We start from the raw sequence: 18,693 nt of genomic DNA, 5'->3' as shown, positions 1-18,693 counted from the left end.
TCCCAATAGAGTGATTGCTCCCTTCCTGTTTCTGACCTCCACCACTGACTCAGCTTTCCCTTTCTGCAGCTGTGATACTGTCCGTGATCAGCAATGCCACTCTCCCACCTCTTTTACCTCCCTCCCTGTCCCTTTTGAAACATCTAGACCGCAGAACATAAAGCAGCCATTGCTGCCTTGTGACAGCCAAGTCTCTGTAATGGCCACAACATCGTAGTTCCGTGTACTGACCCATGCTCTAAGTTCATCACTCTTGTTCCTGATACTTCTTGCATTAAAATAGACACACTTCAACCCATCCAACTGATTGCAATTTTGTCTTATCAACTGCCTATCATTCCTCACAGTCTCTCTACACTCTGCATCAACCTGTACATCAACTGCCCCAACCTCTGACCTATCGCTCAGGTTCCCAACCCCCTGCCAAACTAGTTTAAACCCTCCGCGACAGCTCTAGCAAACCTGTCTGCAAGGATAGTGGTCCCCCTCCAGTTCAGGTGTAACCTGTCCCTTTTGTACAGGTCATACCTTCCCCAGAAGATATCCCAATGATCCACAAATCTGAAACCCTGATGCCTGCACCAATTTCTCAGCCACACATTCATCTGCCAGATCATCCTATTCTTACCCTCACTGGCACATGGCACAGGCAGCAATCCAGAGGTTACTACCCTTGAGGTTCTGCTTTTCAGCTTCCTACCTAGTTCCCCATATTCACTTTTCAGGACCTCATCCTTTTTCCTACCTATGTCATTGGTACCAATATGTACCACAACTTCTGCTACTCACCCTCCCCCTTTAGAATGCTATGGACCTGATCCAAGACATCCCTGACCCTGGCACCCAGGAGTTAACATACCAACTGGGAGTCTCTTTCATGTCCACAGAATCTCCTGTCTGCTCCCCTGACTATAGAATCTCCTATCACTATTGATCTCCTCTTCTCCCCTCTTCCCTTCTGAGCCACAGAACTTAGTGCCAGTGACCTGACTGCTGTGACCTTCCCCTGCTAGGTCATCCCCCCCACAACAGTATCCAAAGCGGTATACCTGTTATTGAGGGGAACAGCCACAGGGGTACCCTACACTATCTGCCTATTCGCTTCCCTTCTCCTGACAGTCACCCAGCCACCTGCCTCCTGCAACTTAGTTGTGGCTCCAGTTCCCTAACACAGTCTGTAAGGAGCTGCAGTTGGATGCACCTCCCACAGAGGTAGCTATCAGGGAGACTTGAGATCTCCCAGATCTCCCACATCTGGCACGAAGAACACACCATTGACCCTGGATCCACTGTCACTACTTTAGCTGGGCACTAATAGACAAAGAAAGAAACTTACCATAAACTTACCTCAGGCACTTCTCATCAAAGCCTCTTGAGCCAAAGCCTCAGCTCCCCCACTCTAACACTGTCCCACTCCAACAATAGCCGCTCTGCTTGACCTTCCCTTCTTTTGATTGGTTGTTGACTAATTTCCCATTCAATTATCACCTAACAATCCACAGCTGTGCCTCTCGTATTGTCTGGAAATACCTGGAAAAGACCTGGGTCCCGACACTCACCTCTGTCTGTGGTTCCCACTTCTCGCACTGAGAGTCCCGCTTCTTGCTCCAAGTCATGGCCCTCGCTACCTGAAAAGGTAAGGTTTTGTTAGAGTTTCTTGTGATTCCCACTGTTAAGTTGTCTGGGTCAATTGCTCTTAAGGTCTCAGTCCCAGCTGGGAGTTAAACCAAGCCCTCAGTGTGTCTTCATACAGGCCATCCCGGGTAATGAACGAGTTCCATTCTTACAGATGTCCATAAGCCAATTTTGTCCGTAAGGCGTGTCACGGAAACCAGCCTCCCCTACATGGACTCTGTCTTTACCTCTTGCTGCCTTGGTGAAGCAGCCAGCATAATCAAAGACCCCACCCACTCTGGTCATTCTCCCTTCTCTCCTCCTCCATCAGGTAGAAGATACAGGAGCCTGAAGGCACGTACCACCAGGCTCATGGACAGCTTCTATCCCACTGTGATAAGACTATTGAACGGTTCCCTTCTATGATGAGATGGACTCTGACCTCACGATCTACCTCGTGACCTTGCACCTTATTGTCTACCTGCACTGCACACTCACTGTAGCTGTGACACTTTACTCTGTACTGTTATTGTTTTTACCTGTACTACCTCAATGCACTCTGTACTAACTCTAACTCAATGCAACTGCACTGTGTAATGAATTGACCTTTATGATCAGTATGCAAGACGAGTTTTTCACTGTACCTTGGTACAAGTGACAATAATAAACCAATACCAGTAACAAATACACAATACGGTACCTCCACATATTGTAATGAATGGTTTCAAAGGCACACTATTGCTAAAAGTGGAGAGAGAGGAGAGAGAAACTAGTTCTGTATCTTTTATCTATCTATCTATGTATCTATCATATGTATGTATGTGTGTGTGTATAATAATATATATATATATATATATATATATGTAAATGTAATATTGGTTTTTTGAATTTAATATTAATTGGAGCTCATTTGTATGTAAGGGTGTCCATGTCGGCCATTCATAACCTGGGATGGCTGTATATTAATCTTTCCCACTGCATGTCCCCTAAGCCAAGCCTGTCTCTGTTGGCATTTTAAAAAGATGCTCCAAAACATCAGATATACCTGGCCTCAAAGCAGTATGTGATCGATGCCATTTGATATTATTTGAATTGCTTCCATAATTTAGTGTGTAAAAGTTGACATTTAGTTTTATGACTGATATTATTCACTGACACCTCGAAGTCTGATTTCCCACGCCTAAAACAGCAGGACTGTTTCAAACTTTCAGGAAGCCCTTTTGAAGCAACCTGTCTTCATACTAATTTGACAGGCTAAATGCCTTTGGTTGACTTCAGATATTTTCCAGATGTGTGTTGCTTTTTTTTTTTGTCCTTTGCTTCTTTCGCCATAACAAAGTAGCAGTCACAAGATGTAAACAAAGCGAGACAGTGATTATGTGAAATGTTTTTCCTCTCTTTCTGCCCATGGGAGGTAACAGTTTTGAGTACAATTATCTTGCCGCATCTAATGAGTCACTGTTTCTTTTATTTATAAACAGCTCCATAATAAGAGAGATGCTGAAATGGCTTACTTAAGCTCCTTTTACCTCATTTGGAGACTTTGGCCAATAAAATGTGACTGACTAACAACCAGGGTTTTTGCATTTTTCAGTATGTGATGCTCAATTGCAAACAGTTGATAAGAGGGGAAGAGGAGATCATCTTGGTGGACTTTTAGCATGTCCATACATTGAGCATGGAGAATAGCTTCTTTCCAGATGAACTTTTAGTGAGCGACTGCCTCACAGCTCCAGTGACCCAGGTTCAATCCTGACACCTTGGTCTTGTCTATGTGGAGTCTATACGTTTCTCCCTGTTACAGTGTGGGGTTTCCATCCCATATCCCAAAGACATGTGGGTTGGTGGATTTAAACGGCCATTGTAAATTGCCCCTCGTGTATTGTATTGGTTTATTATTGTCACTTGCACCAAGGTACAGTGAAAAACCATGTCTGCATACTTGTTCGGTACAGATCAATTCATTACACAGTGCATTGAGGTAGTACAGGGTAAAAACAATAACAGTACAGAGTAAAGTGTCACAGCTACAGGGAAGTGCATGGGTTAGGTAGACAATAAGGTGCAAGATCATAAAAGGTAGATTGTGAGGTCAAGAGTCATCTCATCAAATAGGGAACTGTTCAATAGTCTTATCACCATGGGATAGAAGCTTGTCTTGAGCCTGGTGGTATGTGCCCTCAGGCTCCTGTATCTTCTGCTGATGGGAGAGGGGAGAAAGAGAGAATGTCCAGGTGGGTGAGGTCTTTGATTATGGTGGCTGCTTCACCAAGCAGCGAGAAGTAGGACAGAGTCCAGAGTCCATGGAGGGGAGGCTGGTTTCCGTGATGTGCTGGGCTGTGTCCACAACTCTCTGCAGTTTCTTGCGGTCCCCCTGGGCAGAGCAGTTGCCATACCAAGCCGTGATGCATCCAGATAGGAGCTTTCTATGGTGCATTCATTAGAAGTTGGTGAGTGTCAAAGGGGACATGCCAAACTTTCTTTAGCCTCCTGAGGAAGTAGAGGTGCTGGTGAGATTTCTTGGCCGTGGTGTCCTATGTGTCAAGCTGAGTGATAGAATCTGGGGGAGTTGATGGGAAAGTGGAGGGAACAGGTTGAATGTGATGGATGACACTCTCTCCCCCACTCTTTGTTTGGTTGAATAGCTCTCCCCAGCCAGGAATTTCGTCTATGGTAACAAACTCATTGGCAATGGACAACAGCTTCCATCACATTGAACAGGAGGTGGTGAGGGAGACTGTTAGGAATCCAGGTGCACTGTCAAACAGGAGCAGGTGCTACCACTCTTCAGTAAAGGCATATACTCTCCCGCCAGCCAGGTGCATGCCTTGAACCCCAGATCCAGCACTGACTGGCGGGTGAGATAGGCACTAGACCCTCCATACAGAGAGTGGGGGAGGGGGAGGCGGGTTTTCATTGCTGGGAGAGCAACGAAACAGAGCACAGGAGACTGCAGATGCTGGAATCTGAAGCAACACACAGGATGCTGGAGGAACTCAGAGGGTTCAGGCAGCATCCTGTGGAGGGAAATAGACAGTCGACAGTTCGGGTCAAGACCCTTCACCTGCACTAAGAGCACAGAGGTTCTCACCTGGTTCCCAGCACCCAAGCTCCCTGCACAGAAGAGCACAGCAGACAGGGAGTGCATGGGTTTGAATCAAGTTCCCAGCGCACAGCCTAAGGCTAATGTCATTTTTAAAGTGCAGTGAGGTACATGCATGTAAGTGTTGGGGCTTAAAGACCATGAGTGCTGTAGCAAATCAGGAGTCTGCAGGGTGGCACTGTGTGGAGTATTGGTGTCCTGTGTTTCTACACTGAGCATGGAGAATAGCTTGTTTCCAGATGGACAGGGTTACACAGTAGTGCTCCACAGAAAAGAGACCATTGTTAGCCTTTGATGACATGATTGTCTTAGGCTTCAGGGAAGATGGCACAATTTGAGAATTTCTACATCTCAAAGCACAATCCACCACCAGAAGGAAAAGGACTCCACAGTTTCATTTATTCCCTTTCTGGGCCAGAGAGGTTCATCGGCAACGATTAACAGTGATCTACCTCACTTTGTCACACTATAATAAACTATTTGTATTCTTCTCATTTCAGTTTTCCTCTTGTCCATTAATTGCTTCCCATTGCAGAAGTGTCTATAACCAGAGAGTTATTAAGGAGTAAGATGTTTAGAGGGATGTAAGGAAGATTTTTTTCACCTAGTAGGTGGTTGGAGTTTGGAACGCACTGCCTGAGAGGGTGGTGGAGGCAGAGACTCTCACAACATTTAAGAAGTATCTAGATGAGCACTTGAATCGCCAAAGCAGAGAAGTCTACAAAGTGCTGGTAAATGGGATTAGTTAGATGGGGACTTGATGGTCAGTGCAGACTCAGTGGGTCAAAGAGCCTGTTTCTGTGCTGTATAGTTCAATGATTCTATGAATCCTGAGCCACCTCTGAGTAAGCCTCAGGTAACCAAGTAAATACAATGACCTGTCTTCAACATGGGAAAACACAATAAACACAGAAAGTGCTGGAAGCACTAAGCAGGTCAGACAGCATCCATAAAAAGAGAAACAGAGTTAGTGTTTCATGTTGAAGGTGGTCTTTGACCTGACACGTTAATTCTGTTTCTTTCTCCACAGATGTTGTTTGACTTGCTGCTTTCAGTTTTTATTTCAGATTTCCAGTGTCTGCAGTTTTTTTGTTAATTTTCTTTTTTGTGAGAACGCACCAACTCATTGTCATCAGTTGCTGTCATTTTTAGAGATGGGTATATATTGGGTTTTTCTGTCTGTTGATCCTATTGATTCAAGCTTTCAACACAAATCTAACCAAGGCAAGTTGAATATGTGGTAGTATTTCAGTAGACCCAGCTGCATTAATGATCTATATTTACATAGAACAGTACAGCACAGAAATAGGCCCTTCAGCCCATGATGTTGTGCTGAACTAATTAAAATTATAACTAATTTTGCAATAAATCTAATGCAGAGTATATGAAAAACAGAGTTATAAATGTGAAAATTGTCATGACGTGGACATTGACATAAAAGTCCTGTTGCAGGGTCTCACCCCAAAACATTGACAAACACTTTTTGCAGTCCGCAGATGCTGCTTGACTCGCTGAGTTCCTTCCACCATTCTATTTTTTTGTTGAAAATTATCCTGCCTGTTCTAGGGATTGTGACATGTGTCAAAGATGCAAGTGTCCAGAATTTGCTTGATGATTCACCACAGCATCCACTTACTTTGCACAAACCATCTCTGCCCAAAGTCTTCTCCTCAGTTTTGTAAAACTTGTTGGATTTATGCATTTATTACTGGAAATTGTCAGCCTAAGCTTCAGTGCCCATCAGTGGTAAAGGAGTTGAAGCCCGCCACTAGTATTAGTTTCCTGAGGATCTGGTTGACAATTATGTGCCTACTAGTGTTTATTGGAGGGGGTCATGTACCATTTTGCTGGGCAGCATTCTAACCCACAACCTCTCTTAACAGTAACTGGTCAACGAGGAGTAAGCCAATTGCATTGAGGTTTTCGTAAGCTGCTTAAAAAAATGTTCAACTTTCTATGTTCACTTGCTGCTGGAGATTTATTAAGGGCTTTGAAACCCTTCAGGGAACTCTCTGTCACAATGTCACACGAGATCGCGGAGAACCCAAATGCGGAACCCTGGTACGAGACTGAGTCGGGATGCTTCCTCAGAAGCAAATGCCAGCGGCGGACCAGAAGGAATCTTGCCTCGGGCCTCTGAGACCGAAGTCCCGACACAGAAACAGGATTTTCAAGGGAGACACAGCGAAACCGGGACTGCTCTAGAGTTGACAGCTCCAGGCAGCTGGGAGATGAAGGGATACCCTGAGGAGGTACTCAGGGTATTTAATTAATTAATTACTACTCTGGCAACTAGTGCTAGTGAAACCAGGGCTTACGCTAGACTCCTGATGGGACTCAGCTGTGTGTCATTATGCGATTAGTAGTGCATGGAATCCATGTGCTGCATGACAAGGCACCGTCAATGGGGCCGAATCGAGGTCCAGCACTCGGAACCATGACACTCTCAGGGTTTGTCAAACTCCCCCAGCAATATTTATACATGGAAATCACGAACAAGACATCAGGTGGGGGGGTGCTGGGCTATATTACAACAGAGAAAGGGAATCTTTGCATGGGAGTTGCATTTCATCCATAAAAAGGATGGGAGAAGGACATGAGGGTGGGTAGAACACAGTCGGTTGTCTCAGGGAAGAGGGACAGGAGTGACAGGAGCGCAAGATGGGCTCCCACTCTGGGAGAAGAACATTCCTCGTCCTCTGGTCCTGCAGATGAAGGCGTGGGCGTCCTTTGCCTCCATCCTTCCCGGAGCCGCTGTGATCTCCCAAACCCCTCGCCACATGTTCATCGGAAGTGGGTGTGAGGAGGCTGCACACAAACACTCTCCGAAAATTGCATCCACTCAGCGTTTGAAACCTGCACCTGGTTGTTTTCATGCAATAAAAATAGAAATGGTGGAGGACATTCAGCAGGTAAGGCACATTCGGTGGAAAAGAAAGCAAAATTAATGTTTACCATCAAAAACCCTTCGTTGGAACTGGGAAATTAACAAAACAAAGTTAAGTTGCAGGGAGAGTGATGGCTGGATAGTTAGGACAACAGGAATATTGGCGATAGGGTGAGGCAATATTTACAGAGCCGTTTGGTTAAAAGATTAATGAGGGCAGTTAGAGAGAGAGAAAATGAAATGACTTGTTAAAGCTGTGAAATGCAGGTCAGAGCTGTTGCTCATGTGCATCCGTGATAGCATCCGTGATAGCATCCGTGGAGAGAGAGAAACTTGAGTTAATATTACAGATAGATTTCTGCATGTTTTTGTGCTTTTGGGTATTAAAGTCAGCACAAAATTTCAGGCTACATCCATACTTTCACACGAGCTTGCCTTATGAATGTGTTACCCAGTTAGATGCTGTTTCTACCTCCACACAAAAATACCCTGACCACCTGCATGTAGTAATGAGTAGATGCCAACCCTAAAACAAGTGCTTAATCTGCATGCAATGTTACATGAACAGTAGCACAGCCAAGCTTGAAACAAGGGGAAATGGTCTGTAGAGCTCAGATCTGCAGCTGAACAAGTATTTGTGTCTTCTAAAAGCGGACAGTTCATGCCCATGAAATAATTCCAAGCACGATTGAACACATCTGCGAGCACTTTGTAACAAACCACTAGTGCGCAGCTTTGAATCCAAACCACTCAAGCTTGATTACTCCTTAGGAAGGAGAATGTACTTCAAATCACCACTTTTGCAAAATAAGAGCAAATAAAAGACACTTGAAAACAAAATGGTCATGTAACAAGGAAACAATGTGAACATTGCTTCTTTTGCAAATAGACCTCGTAACTGGGTAACTTATGCAGTTATATTTTTGTCAGATTGCACTTTAAGTGTTTTTTTTGCTGTATTAAAGGTGCCACATTCTTGTTGCACAGTTTTATTTTGGCTCTCATAATCCATTGCATTTGAAATATACTGGCTAGCAAATATTAATTGACATTTTCACCTCTGAGTCCCAAAATAAAGTGGTTAGTGTTAAATGGCTAGAAGTGAAGTCCTTTTGACAAGATCCTGTTAAGCTCTCTATCCTTGAATCTCAATTGCATGTTTTTTTTCTCTCAATGTTGTGCAATTAAATATGGGCTTCATCTGGAGTAAATCGCAATAACGACCACTTCCGAATCCTCTCTCAAAGTTCATACGGGTGGTACCCATCCCAGCGTGCCTGACATGACTTCCACATGAGCCACGCATGGGTTGATGTCTTCCGCTGTGCAACATTCTTTTGGAGCATTACAGTGGGATTAAGTTGTCCCAGAAGTAACTATTGGTTGTCACTTGGACCACCATCTTCCTCACCTTTCACCCCTCTAGCTCTTAGAGTCATAGAGCCAATACAGCACGGATGCAGGCCCTTCAGCCCAACAGTCCATGCTGACCACAGTGTCCACCAGCTAGTCCCAATTTCCCTGAATTTGGCCCATATCCCTCTAAGCCTTGACCTTACATGTACCTATCCAAGTGCTTCTTAAATGATAATATTGTATCTGCCTCAACCACTTCCTCTGGCAGCTCATTATATATACGCACCACCCTGTGTGTGAAAAAGTTGCCCCTCATGTCCCTTCCAAATCTTTCCCCTCTCACCCCACACCTATGCCCCATAGTTTTAGACTCCCCTACCCTGGGGAAAAGGCTGTTACCATCCATCTAATCTGTGCCTCTCATAATTGTAAACATTTCTGTAAGGTTGCCCCTCATTCTTCTGCGTTCTAAGGAATAAAAACCTAGCCTGGCCAATCTCTCCCTATAACTCAGGCCCTCTTGTCCTGGTAACATCCTCATAAATCTTTTCTGCACTCTTTCCCGTTTAACCACATCTTTCCCGTAACAGAGTGACCAAAACTGTACACAGTACTCCAAGTGCAGCCTCACCAATGACTTGTACCTTGCTTTGACACATGATCACCATCATCATCCCCTTCTCACCCCCTCATCTCACTCCCTCCTGATCTCATTTCTGTCAGACCTGAGTCCTGACTTCTATTCGCTAAGTCCCAGAGGCTGTGAAACCCTGACTCACCAATGACCTGACTCACCAATGACCTGACTCAAGGCTATAACCCCTTAACCACCCACCCAGCCAATTCATCAACCATTCTCGCCCTGACCCTCTGATAGTTGTGGGGCCCTGGTCAGAAACTCCCTTGGATTGCAATGAAACTCAGAGTCATACTGCACAGAGGCAGGGCCTTCAGCCCATTATGTCCATGCCAGCCATCAAGTATCCAGCTATACTTATCCCATTTACCGGCACTTTTTTCATAGCCTTCCATTCCTTGTCCATATGTGTTAAAAGATTTCTATTTCAAACAAATGAATATTATTTAAAAGCCACCATTGTACATAAGAACATAAGAAGTAGGAGCAGGAGTAGGCCATCTGGCCCGTCGAGCCTGCTCCGCCATTCAATAAGATCGTGGCTGATCTGGCCGTGGACTCAGATCCACCTACCTGCCTTTTCCCCGTAACCCTTAATTCCCCTACAATGCAAAAATCTATCTAACTGTGTCTTAAATATATTTAATTAGTTAGTCTCCACTGCTTCCCTGGGCAAAGAATTCCACAGATTCACTACTCTCCAGGAAAAGCAGTTTCTCCTCATCTGTCCTAAATCTACTCCCCTGAATCTTGAGGCTATGTCCCCTAGTTCTAGTCTCACCTACCAGTGGAAACAACCTTCCTGCCTCTATCTTATCTATCCCTTTCATAACTTTATGTGTTTCTATAAGATCCTCTCTCATTCTTCTGACTCAATCTCTCCTCATAGGCTAACCCCCTCATCTCTGGAATCAACCTGGTGAACCTCCTTTGCACTGCCTCCAAAGCCAGTATATCTTCCTCAAGTAAGGAGACCAGAACTACACACAGTACTCCAGGTGCAGCCTCACCAGTGCCCTGTACAGCTGCAGCATAACCTCCCTGCTCTTAAATTCAATCCCTCTAGCAATGAAGGCCAGCATTCCATTTGCTTTCTTGATAACCTGTTTCACCTGAAAACCAACCTTTTGCGATTCATACACAAGCACTCCCAAGTCCCTCTGCACAACAGCATGCTGCAATCTTTCACCATTTAAATAATAATCTGACCTATTATTTTTCCTTCCAAAGTGGATGACCTCGCATTTACCAACATTGTACTCCATCTACCAGACCCTTGCCCACTCACTTAACCTATCTATATCTCTCTGCAGACTCTCCACCTCCTCTGCAAAATTTGCTTTTCCACTCAATTTAGTGTCATCAGCAAACTTACATACGCTACGCTCCGTCCAGTCTTCCAAATCGTTAATGTATATCATGAACAGTTGCGGGCCCAGCACCAACCCCTGCAGCACCCCGCTCACCACTGATTGCCAACCAGAGAAACACCCATTTATCCCAGTTCTCTGCCTTTTATTGGTTAACCAATCCTCTATTCATGCTAATACATTATCCCCAACTCCATGCATCCTTATCTTGGGGATGTCTTTTATGTGGCACCTTATCCAATGCCTTCTGGAGATCGAAGTATACAACATCCACCTGTTCTCCTCTATCCACTGTGCTCATTATATCCTCAAAGAACTCCAATAAGTTTGTCAAGCAGGACCTGCCCTTCCTAAATCCATGCTGCGTCTGCCTGATGGACCCATTTCTATCCAGATCTCTCACTATTTCTTCCTTACTGACAGCTTCAAGCATTTTCCCGACTACAGACGTTAAGATAACTGGCCTATAGTAACCTGCCTTTTGCCTACATCCTTTTTTAAACAGTGGCATGACATTCACTGTCTTCCAATCTGTCGGGACCTGCCCAGAGTTCAGAGAAATTTGGTAATTTATTGCAACTGGGTCTACTATAACCTCCGCCATTTCTTTCAGTACCCTGGGATGCATCCCATCAAACCAAGGAACGTGTCTATCTTTAGGCCCACTAGTTTGCTCTTCACTACCTCTTTAGTGGCAGCGATTGTATCGAGGTCCTCACCTCCCATCGCATTCATAACATCTCTATTTGGCATGTTACACGTCCTCCACCGTGAAGACCGACACAAAATAGTTGTTCAAGGCTTCGGCCATTTCCACATTACCCAATATTAATTCCCCTTCTCATCTTCCAAGAGACCTACGTTCACTTCAGTCACCCTTTTCCGCTTCATATAATTATAAAAACTTTTACCATCTGTTTTTATATTTTGTGCTATTTACTTTCATAATCTAACTTCCTTTCCTTATTGTTTGCTTACTGTTTCTTTGTTGCTTTTTAAGTTTTTCCTAATCTTCCAGTTTCCCACTACTCTTAGCGACATTCTATGCATGAGCTTTTAGCTTGTCATTGACTTTTCATCAGAATTTAAGGTAACATTTCAGATCAACTTCTTCCATTTGCTGAACTGTTATTTACTTTTCAAAATGTCTCCTTCACAAGCTGAAATTGTCACTCATCTGAAACGGTAACTTAGTCTCTCCCACTTCATAGATGCTGCCTGACCTGCTGAGTATTTCAGGCATTTTTCGCTTATAACTCACACTTCTGCCAGCTGCAGTATTTTGCATTAAAAGCTGTCACACCTGTATTGTTCTTAGTAACTTTCTTACGAGTGCACATAATGTTTTTTCTTGTAATTTAAATTTATAATAGTGTACTTCAGTTTTTTAATGGTAGAAACATGAGATTATGTTTCTTTCCCTTCCTTGAAGAAAATTCAAACAAATCAATACATCCAATTAGAAAAATGCAGTCTTAAACTGGCATAAAATAAAATGCATTTCTTATTGAAACACATTATATTCTGAGTGGGGTTGACAAGAAAGATGCTGAGGGAAAATTTCTCTGTGTGAGGAAATCTAGAACCAGGTGAATGGTTTAGAATAAGAAGTCGTCCATGCAAGATGGAGATGAGGAGAATTTTTTTTCTTAGAGGGACAGAATCTTTGGAATTCTCCACCCTAGAGAGCTGTGGAGGTGGAGTCATGGAATGTATACAAAACTTAGACAGATTTTTGGTCTACAGGAGGGTCAGGAAAAATGGGATCAGACAGGAAGTTGGAGCTAAGGTCAAGACTGGATCAGCCCCATTTTTACTGAATGGCTGTGCAGATTTAAGAAACCATATGGCCTACTCCTGATCCTATTTCTTATGTTCTTATTAAAATCTAAAGATTGAATACGCTTGAAGGTAATTTTGGACCGAGCACTGATTTTAAATGAGTCACATCCATACTGAAAAATTCTCCTTAAACTCGTGTGCCTGGGTTAGAACCAGAAAGATACATGTTCTAAAAATTGAAAGGAGAAATTGAATAAGGGCAGAGGAATAAAATATTAACAGATTAAACTCACTACGTGCAAGGCTGTACTGTGCCATGGATTAACATCTGCAGAAATGTCGGGAGCAATCCATCTTTTTATCCATCAGCGAGGAGCAGATGCTTAGAGCTACATATGTGCTGCTAATGTATCCAAGCACACACATAATATAATCATCGAAAGAGGACTTATAACTTGGGCAGAGAGAGTGACTCATGCTTATGACATGTGCTTCCAATATCCATTCAAGGTAAGAACTTGTATAAAATTCATTTTTGTTACTCATTTGCATATTTTGTCTCAGAATATTAAGATATCTTATTAAATCCTGAATGGTTGAGAATAACATATATATTTTCATCAAAGCAATTGCTACCAAGACCAAAATTCTCAGATCTGGCCATTGTAGCTTCATAACCTATATCACAGGCTGGTGTTGTGCTAGGGATATAGGTAAAGAATGAAAGCCCAGGAATTGGATTCAGAAGTGCTTGTTGCTCATGCCTTTTAACCCGAGTTAGATCACACCAGCAATCACGTCTGTGTGAAATCAAGCCCACTGGGAAAACTGTCCAGTCATTTCGTGTCAATTCACCCTACCAAGTCTGACATTTTCCTAGCACCAGTTGTGCACTTAATGATGTCATGAGTGGATCACCAAACACTCTGCCACCATTCACCAACTTTGGTTGTAAACAGAGGTTTTCTATTTGTGACCTGCGTGAATTTTAAGGGGGGGGGGGAATGAATGAGGGAGGGGAAGAGAAGACAACAAAAGATGAGCAGTTTCCCATTGGATGGGGAGAGATGGAAGAATTTGCAGCCTCACCAAGTTGTGCAGTATATTTAAATCCTTGAATATCAATCCCATTTCAGGTATAAGATAGGCAGAGAAGGGAGTTTCTCGAAGGACATTTCTACTTTCTGCCAAATGTACTAACAGGTGTTGAGGCAAAGAGTGGGTGATCATTGATATTCCCTACCTGGACCTGTAATTCAGAGATAGCAAGGTGCAGAAGACTGCCTTTGCCGGTAAAACCATGCCCAGCTTCTGGGATCGAAGGAAAGAGCGAACAGAAAAGTGGAAAGATAAGAAATCCACTGGGTCATTACATTTTTTTTTTAATTGTTCAAGGCATTAAATTTCTTTTAATTGTTCAAGGAAAACCATTGCAACACAAAGAAATATATAAAATGCTGACACTATAATATAATATTCTAAAAATCTCACATCACATTTGGCAATTGTATTCTACATACAGTATCAGAAAAATACCGATGAAAGCATTTAAACTTCACATGTGCTTGAAACATGCTGACGTATCAACGTGGAAAATAATAAAGTGAGTTCTGATTGTTTTTTTTGCACTAATATCTTGTTTTGAACAGTTCTTTTTTTCTTCAGCGTCTTGTATAATTTATGTGTAACTTATCTCCTATGTGTTGTTGTCTGAATCTATGTGCCTATGATAGATAGATAGATATCTTTATTAGTCACATGTACATCGAAACACACAGTCAAATACATCTTTTTGTGTAGTGTTCTGGGGGCAGCCCGCAAGTGTCGCCACGCTTCCGGCGCCAACATAGTATGCCTACAACTTCCTAACCCGTACGTCTTTGGAATGTGGGAGGAAACCGGGGCACCTGGAGGAAACCCACGCAGACACGGGGAGAACGTACAAACTCCTTACAGACAGTGGCCGGATTTGAACCCGGGTCGCTGGCGCTGTAAAGCATTACACTAACCGCTACATGCTGCTGGAAGCAGGTTTTTCATTGTATGTGTACTTCACTGTACTTGTGCATATGACAATAAATTGGACTTGAGTTCTAGACAACACTATAAAGGAACTTACGGGAACCTATGTTTTAAAGATTTTGTTGCAGTTTTAATTTGTTTATTGTCTACATAATTCATTGTTCCAAAGAAAATAAGATTTCAAGTTACCACTAAAAGTTGGATATATTAATAACTGGCATATTCTGATAACTTTTAGAGTTCCATTGTACTCAATAGTTTGATGACATTTCTCCCCTATCCCACAGGATAATGTGGCCCTAGTCTTCTGGATTGCTTCTTGAAGTAACGGCGTTTCTTTGCTGAGCACCTGTTTGGTGGAAAATCAGAGGGTGAAGCTGTTATTTCCCATGACAAACATAATACTTTACAAAACCAAGTCAAAAAAAAATTATACTATGTTATTGAATGCACTGATTACACGTCGAGCTGTGGGATCTGAATTCCAGTGCCCCCAACAGTCATGCATCTAAAGTTGGCTGATAATTCAAAGCTATACTGTTGATGCACCAGTAAACCAGAGCTTTGTGTGTTCTCTCCAATGGTAGAACAGCAGGAACATCTTCTCTGGTATTCCTGGCCAAAATGTATTGTTCAATGAAAAATGACTATCTTTTCATTTATCTTAATGCTGATGGTGTGAATTGATGGGCTGCAACACTTTCAAATGTGGAGAATAAAATGGGTTAAGGTAGGATCAGTGTAAATGGGTGGTTGATGGTTAGCATGGACTTGTTGGGCCAAAGGGCCTGTTTCCTTACTGGGTGTCTCTATGAATCTCCAAAGTATGTCACTGGCTGCAAAGGAGTTAGAACCTCCTGAAGCTGTGAACAGCTCAATTAAATACAAGGGTCTGTGCTGCCCACATACAACACTAAAGTTCTGCTGCTGGTAAAGGTCAGGGTTTGTTGGAGTTGGAACCTCCTTTGCACCATGATGGTGATGAAGAGAAACTTGCTTGCAAGCCTCTGGACACACCTTCGGACAGGATCTGGACTCCTTATGTTGTAACAATCTTCAATGCTGTAGGAAAAGCCATGTCACCCAACACAAAATCTGGCTGCAGAGCAGCTTGGCAGCAGGGGTTGCTTCTCCATCATACCACCATTCTGGAGGAGACTCCTATCAACATGACAGAGTTCCTGGGTTGGTGAGCATGCCTGGGTTGGTGTGGGCAGGCATGGTAGTATAGTGGTTAGTGTAACGCTTTACAGCGCCAGCGACCTGGGTTCAATTCCAGCTGCTGTCTGTAAGTACGTTCTCCCCGTGTCTGCCTGGGTTTCCTCTGGGTGCTCCGGTTTCCTCCCACATTCCAAAAAAAACGTATGGGTTAGGAAGTTGTGGGCATGCTATGTTGGCGCCGGAAGTGTGGCGACACTTGCGGGCTGCCCCCCAGAACACTCTATGCAAAAGATGCATTTCACTGTTTGTTTTGAAGTACATGTGACTAATAAAGATACCTTATCTTATCTTTTACACTGTGGGTGATGTGGAGGCTCAAGTCCTGTCACCCCTAGAGTCAGCATACCATTGTGCCAGTTTTACCCTCTTAAAATCACTAAACTACACTGAGTTGCAGGATCTCCCAGCAAGAAGGAAGCAGTGGGTTCCCCTCTCCACCATCACTAGCACTTGCTTTGCTACAGAGTTACAGCATCACTTCTCAGAGCAAAAACAGCACTGAAGTCTCATTATAAATGCTAATATGCGAAAACGGCCTCAATGGAAACGAATGCATGGACCAAGATATAACTAGCCATCAACACTCCACAGAATGCCCTGGACAATTTAATGGAAGAAACTTAGCTGGAAATCCACAATTATGTAATCATCAACTTACATTACTAACAGCTCACTCACTTGTATATTCAATTCACTTTGATAGAACTGCCTCTCATGCCAAGAATGGAAAGAGTCGAAACTCGGACTGCAGAGGTTTATATGAAATGATATGTCCTCTTAATGCCTTACTTTGGCAATGTCAGTTTTGTGGTCTTTTCTACATGTTGCAAACGTTTCTTTAGACTGGTTAAGTTTGAAACTTTGCCCAGAGATCCATAATTATCCAGCTATAACTGCTGCTGCCCCATTTCGCCCTGCCCACTGCACCACAACTAACTGTCCATCTGCCCCCAACCACCTTACCCACTGTCCCCAGCTCGCCCTCCATCTGCCACCCCCATTAAGCTCACCCTGTCCAGCTCTCCTGTATACCTCTCTTCACCCCCAACCCCTGCAATCTCATCTTTCCCTGCACCCAGCCCTTGACCCCCCCCCCCCCCACCACCAACACCTCATACTGCCCCCCCTCCACATCACCCCATTTCTGACCTCCCACTTGCCAGGATGAGTGAATTGTCTCCTCTGTAATCCAGCAACATCCTACAACGTTGGATGATAGTGAAAGTGTCGTCAAGGCCAAGGATGGATCAGCCAGGACCCTAATGTCTGACGGAACAGGCTTGAGGGGCCAACTGATCGACTTCTGCTCCTGTTTCTCAAGTTCTTATGTTGTTATCTGTTGAGCTTCAATACGCATTCTCTCCTCTGGTTACTATGACAACTTTAATCCTTGGATTTATTTTAATGATAACATTGTAATGTACTTCCCACAGTAAAATGGTCAGAAATCTCAAAACATCAGAAAGGCTTTTAACTCAATTCCAACTTAGCAGGAGTTCTTATTTCAGGCCATGTTGGGTAACTCTTTTACACTTTATAAAACTCACTGGTCATTACTTAATAATCAGTGGACATTACCAATAGCTCACTCACTTGTAGATTCAATTCACTTCTTGACAGAACTGCATCTCAGAATGGAAAGAGTCAAACTCAGACTGCAGGAGGTTTTTATGAAATGACATGTTGCCCTAAACAAAAACAGAAAACACTGAAATGCCCAGCAGGTCAGGCAGCATCTGGGGAGAGGGAAACAGTCAATGTTTCCAGTCTGTGACCCTTCCTCAGAACTGGGAAAGAGGGAGGTGCAAGTTAGTTTTTCTCACTTTAGTTGCATCTCTCTCTATCCCAGTTCTGACGAAGGGTTGCAGACCTGAAACATTGACAGTTTCTCTCTCCAGAGGTGCTGCCTAACTTGTTGAGCATTTCAACATTTTCTGTTTTTGTTTCAGATGTCCAGCATGTGCAGTTTTCTTTTTTTCATTTACTCTTAATATCCTACCTTGGGAGCGTCAGTTTAGTGGTCCTTTTGGCATGTTGCAAAAGCTCCTTTATGCTGTTTAGAGTTGAAACTTTCCCTCCTTCATATAGCAACACCTGGAGATAAAGAGGACACATGTGATTAATACACAATAGTTTCATGAAGTTGCTGCAGAAGCCTGTATTCATTCGTTTCCTTTCACTTGTTAGAACATAAGCTGAAACAGAAAGGCAGAGCCAAAGTTTCCCAGTGTGAGTGGTTGCTGTCCAGCTGGGATGCCAATAGCATGAGCTCTTACAGCCGTACATATGATCAGATATCTACTAAAGGATGCTTTGGGAAGATGGAATACTTCTTGGGACAGACTCTGGTGGATTCCAAGGATCTTGCTGAGCTTTTAACTGTGCAAATACAGATAGGCCATTCAGCCCCTCAAACCAGTTCCATCATATAAGATTACAGCTGATCCAACTGTAGTCTCAACTCTGCATTTTCATCTACCCACGGTATCCTTTCACCCACTTGATTATTAAGTACCTAACTCTATTTTAAAAAATATTCAAAGACCATACTTCACCTCCTCTCTGTCTTAAATGGGTGACCTCTTATTTTTAAACAGTAACCCGTGGTCTAGATTCCCCCACAAAAGGAAAACATCCACTGAATGTTCATCTGTCAAAACCATTCATTATCTTAAAGTTGCTTTCAGAAGATCACACGTGA

General features: G+C 43.3%; 1 protein-coding gene across 9 annotated transcripts in view; it reads right to left on the bottom strand.

Moving 5' to 3' along the window:
- Positions 1-14,324: 14,324 nt before the first annotated feature.
- The window catches only part of LOC127568774 (eIF-2-alpha kinase GCN2-like), a 69,262-nt gene continuing 64,893 nt past the window's right edge, over positions 14,325-18,693 (bottom strand). For 7 of the 9 annotated variants that reach the window (XM_052012926.1, XM_052012923.1, XM_052012927.1 and 4 more), the window contains 2 exons: positions 17,992-18,086; positions 14,342-15,120 (listed from right to left, as the gene is read on the bottom strand). In XM_052012926.1, the coding sequence (XP_051868886.1) occupies positions 15,048-15,120; positions 17,992-18,086 (168 nt within the window). In that variant the 3' untranslated portion in view covers positions 14,342-15,047. Of the gene's footprint in view, positions 15,121-17,991; positions 18,087-18,693 lie in introns of all 9 variants that reach the window. The other 2 variants (XR_007956065.1, XM_052012922.1) reach the window with 2 other exon arrangements.

The sequence above is a fragment of the Pristis pectinata genome, chromosome 3, assembly GCF_009764475.1.
Source record: "Pristis pectinata isolate sPriPec2 chromosome 3, sPriPec2.1.pri, whole genome shotgun sequence".
In the NCBI taxonomy this organism is placed as follows: domain Eukaryota; kingdom Metazoa; phylum Chordata; class Chondrichthyes; order Rhinopristiformes; family Pristidae; genus Pristis; species Pristis pectinata.
Note: the sequence above shows the minus strand (reverse complement) of the source record. Positions and strands in the feature narration are given on the sequence as shown.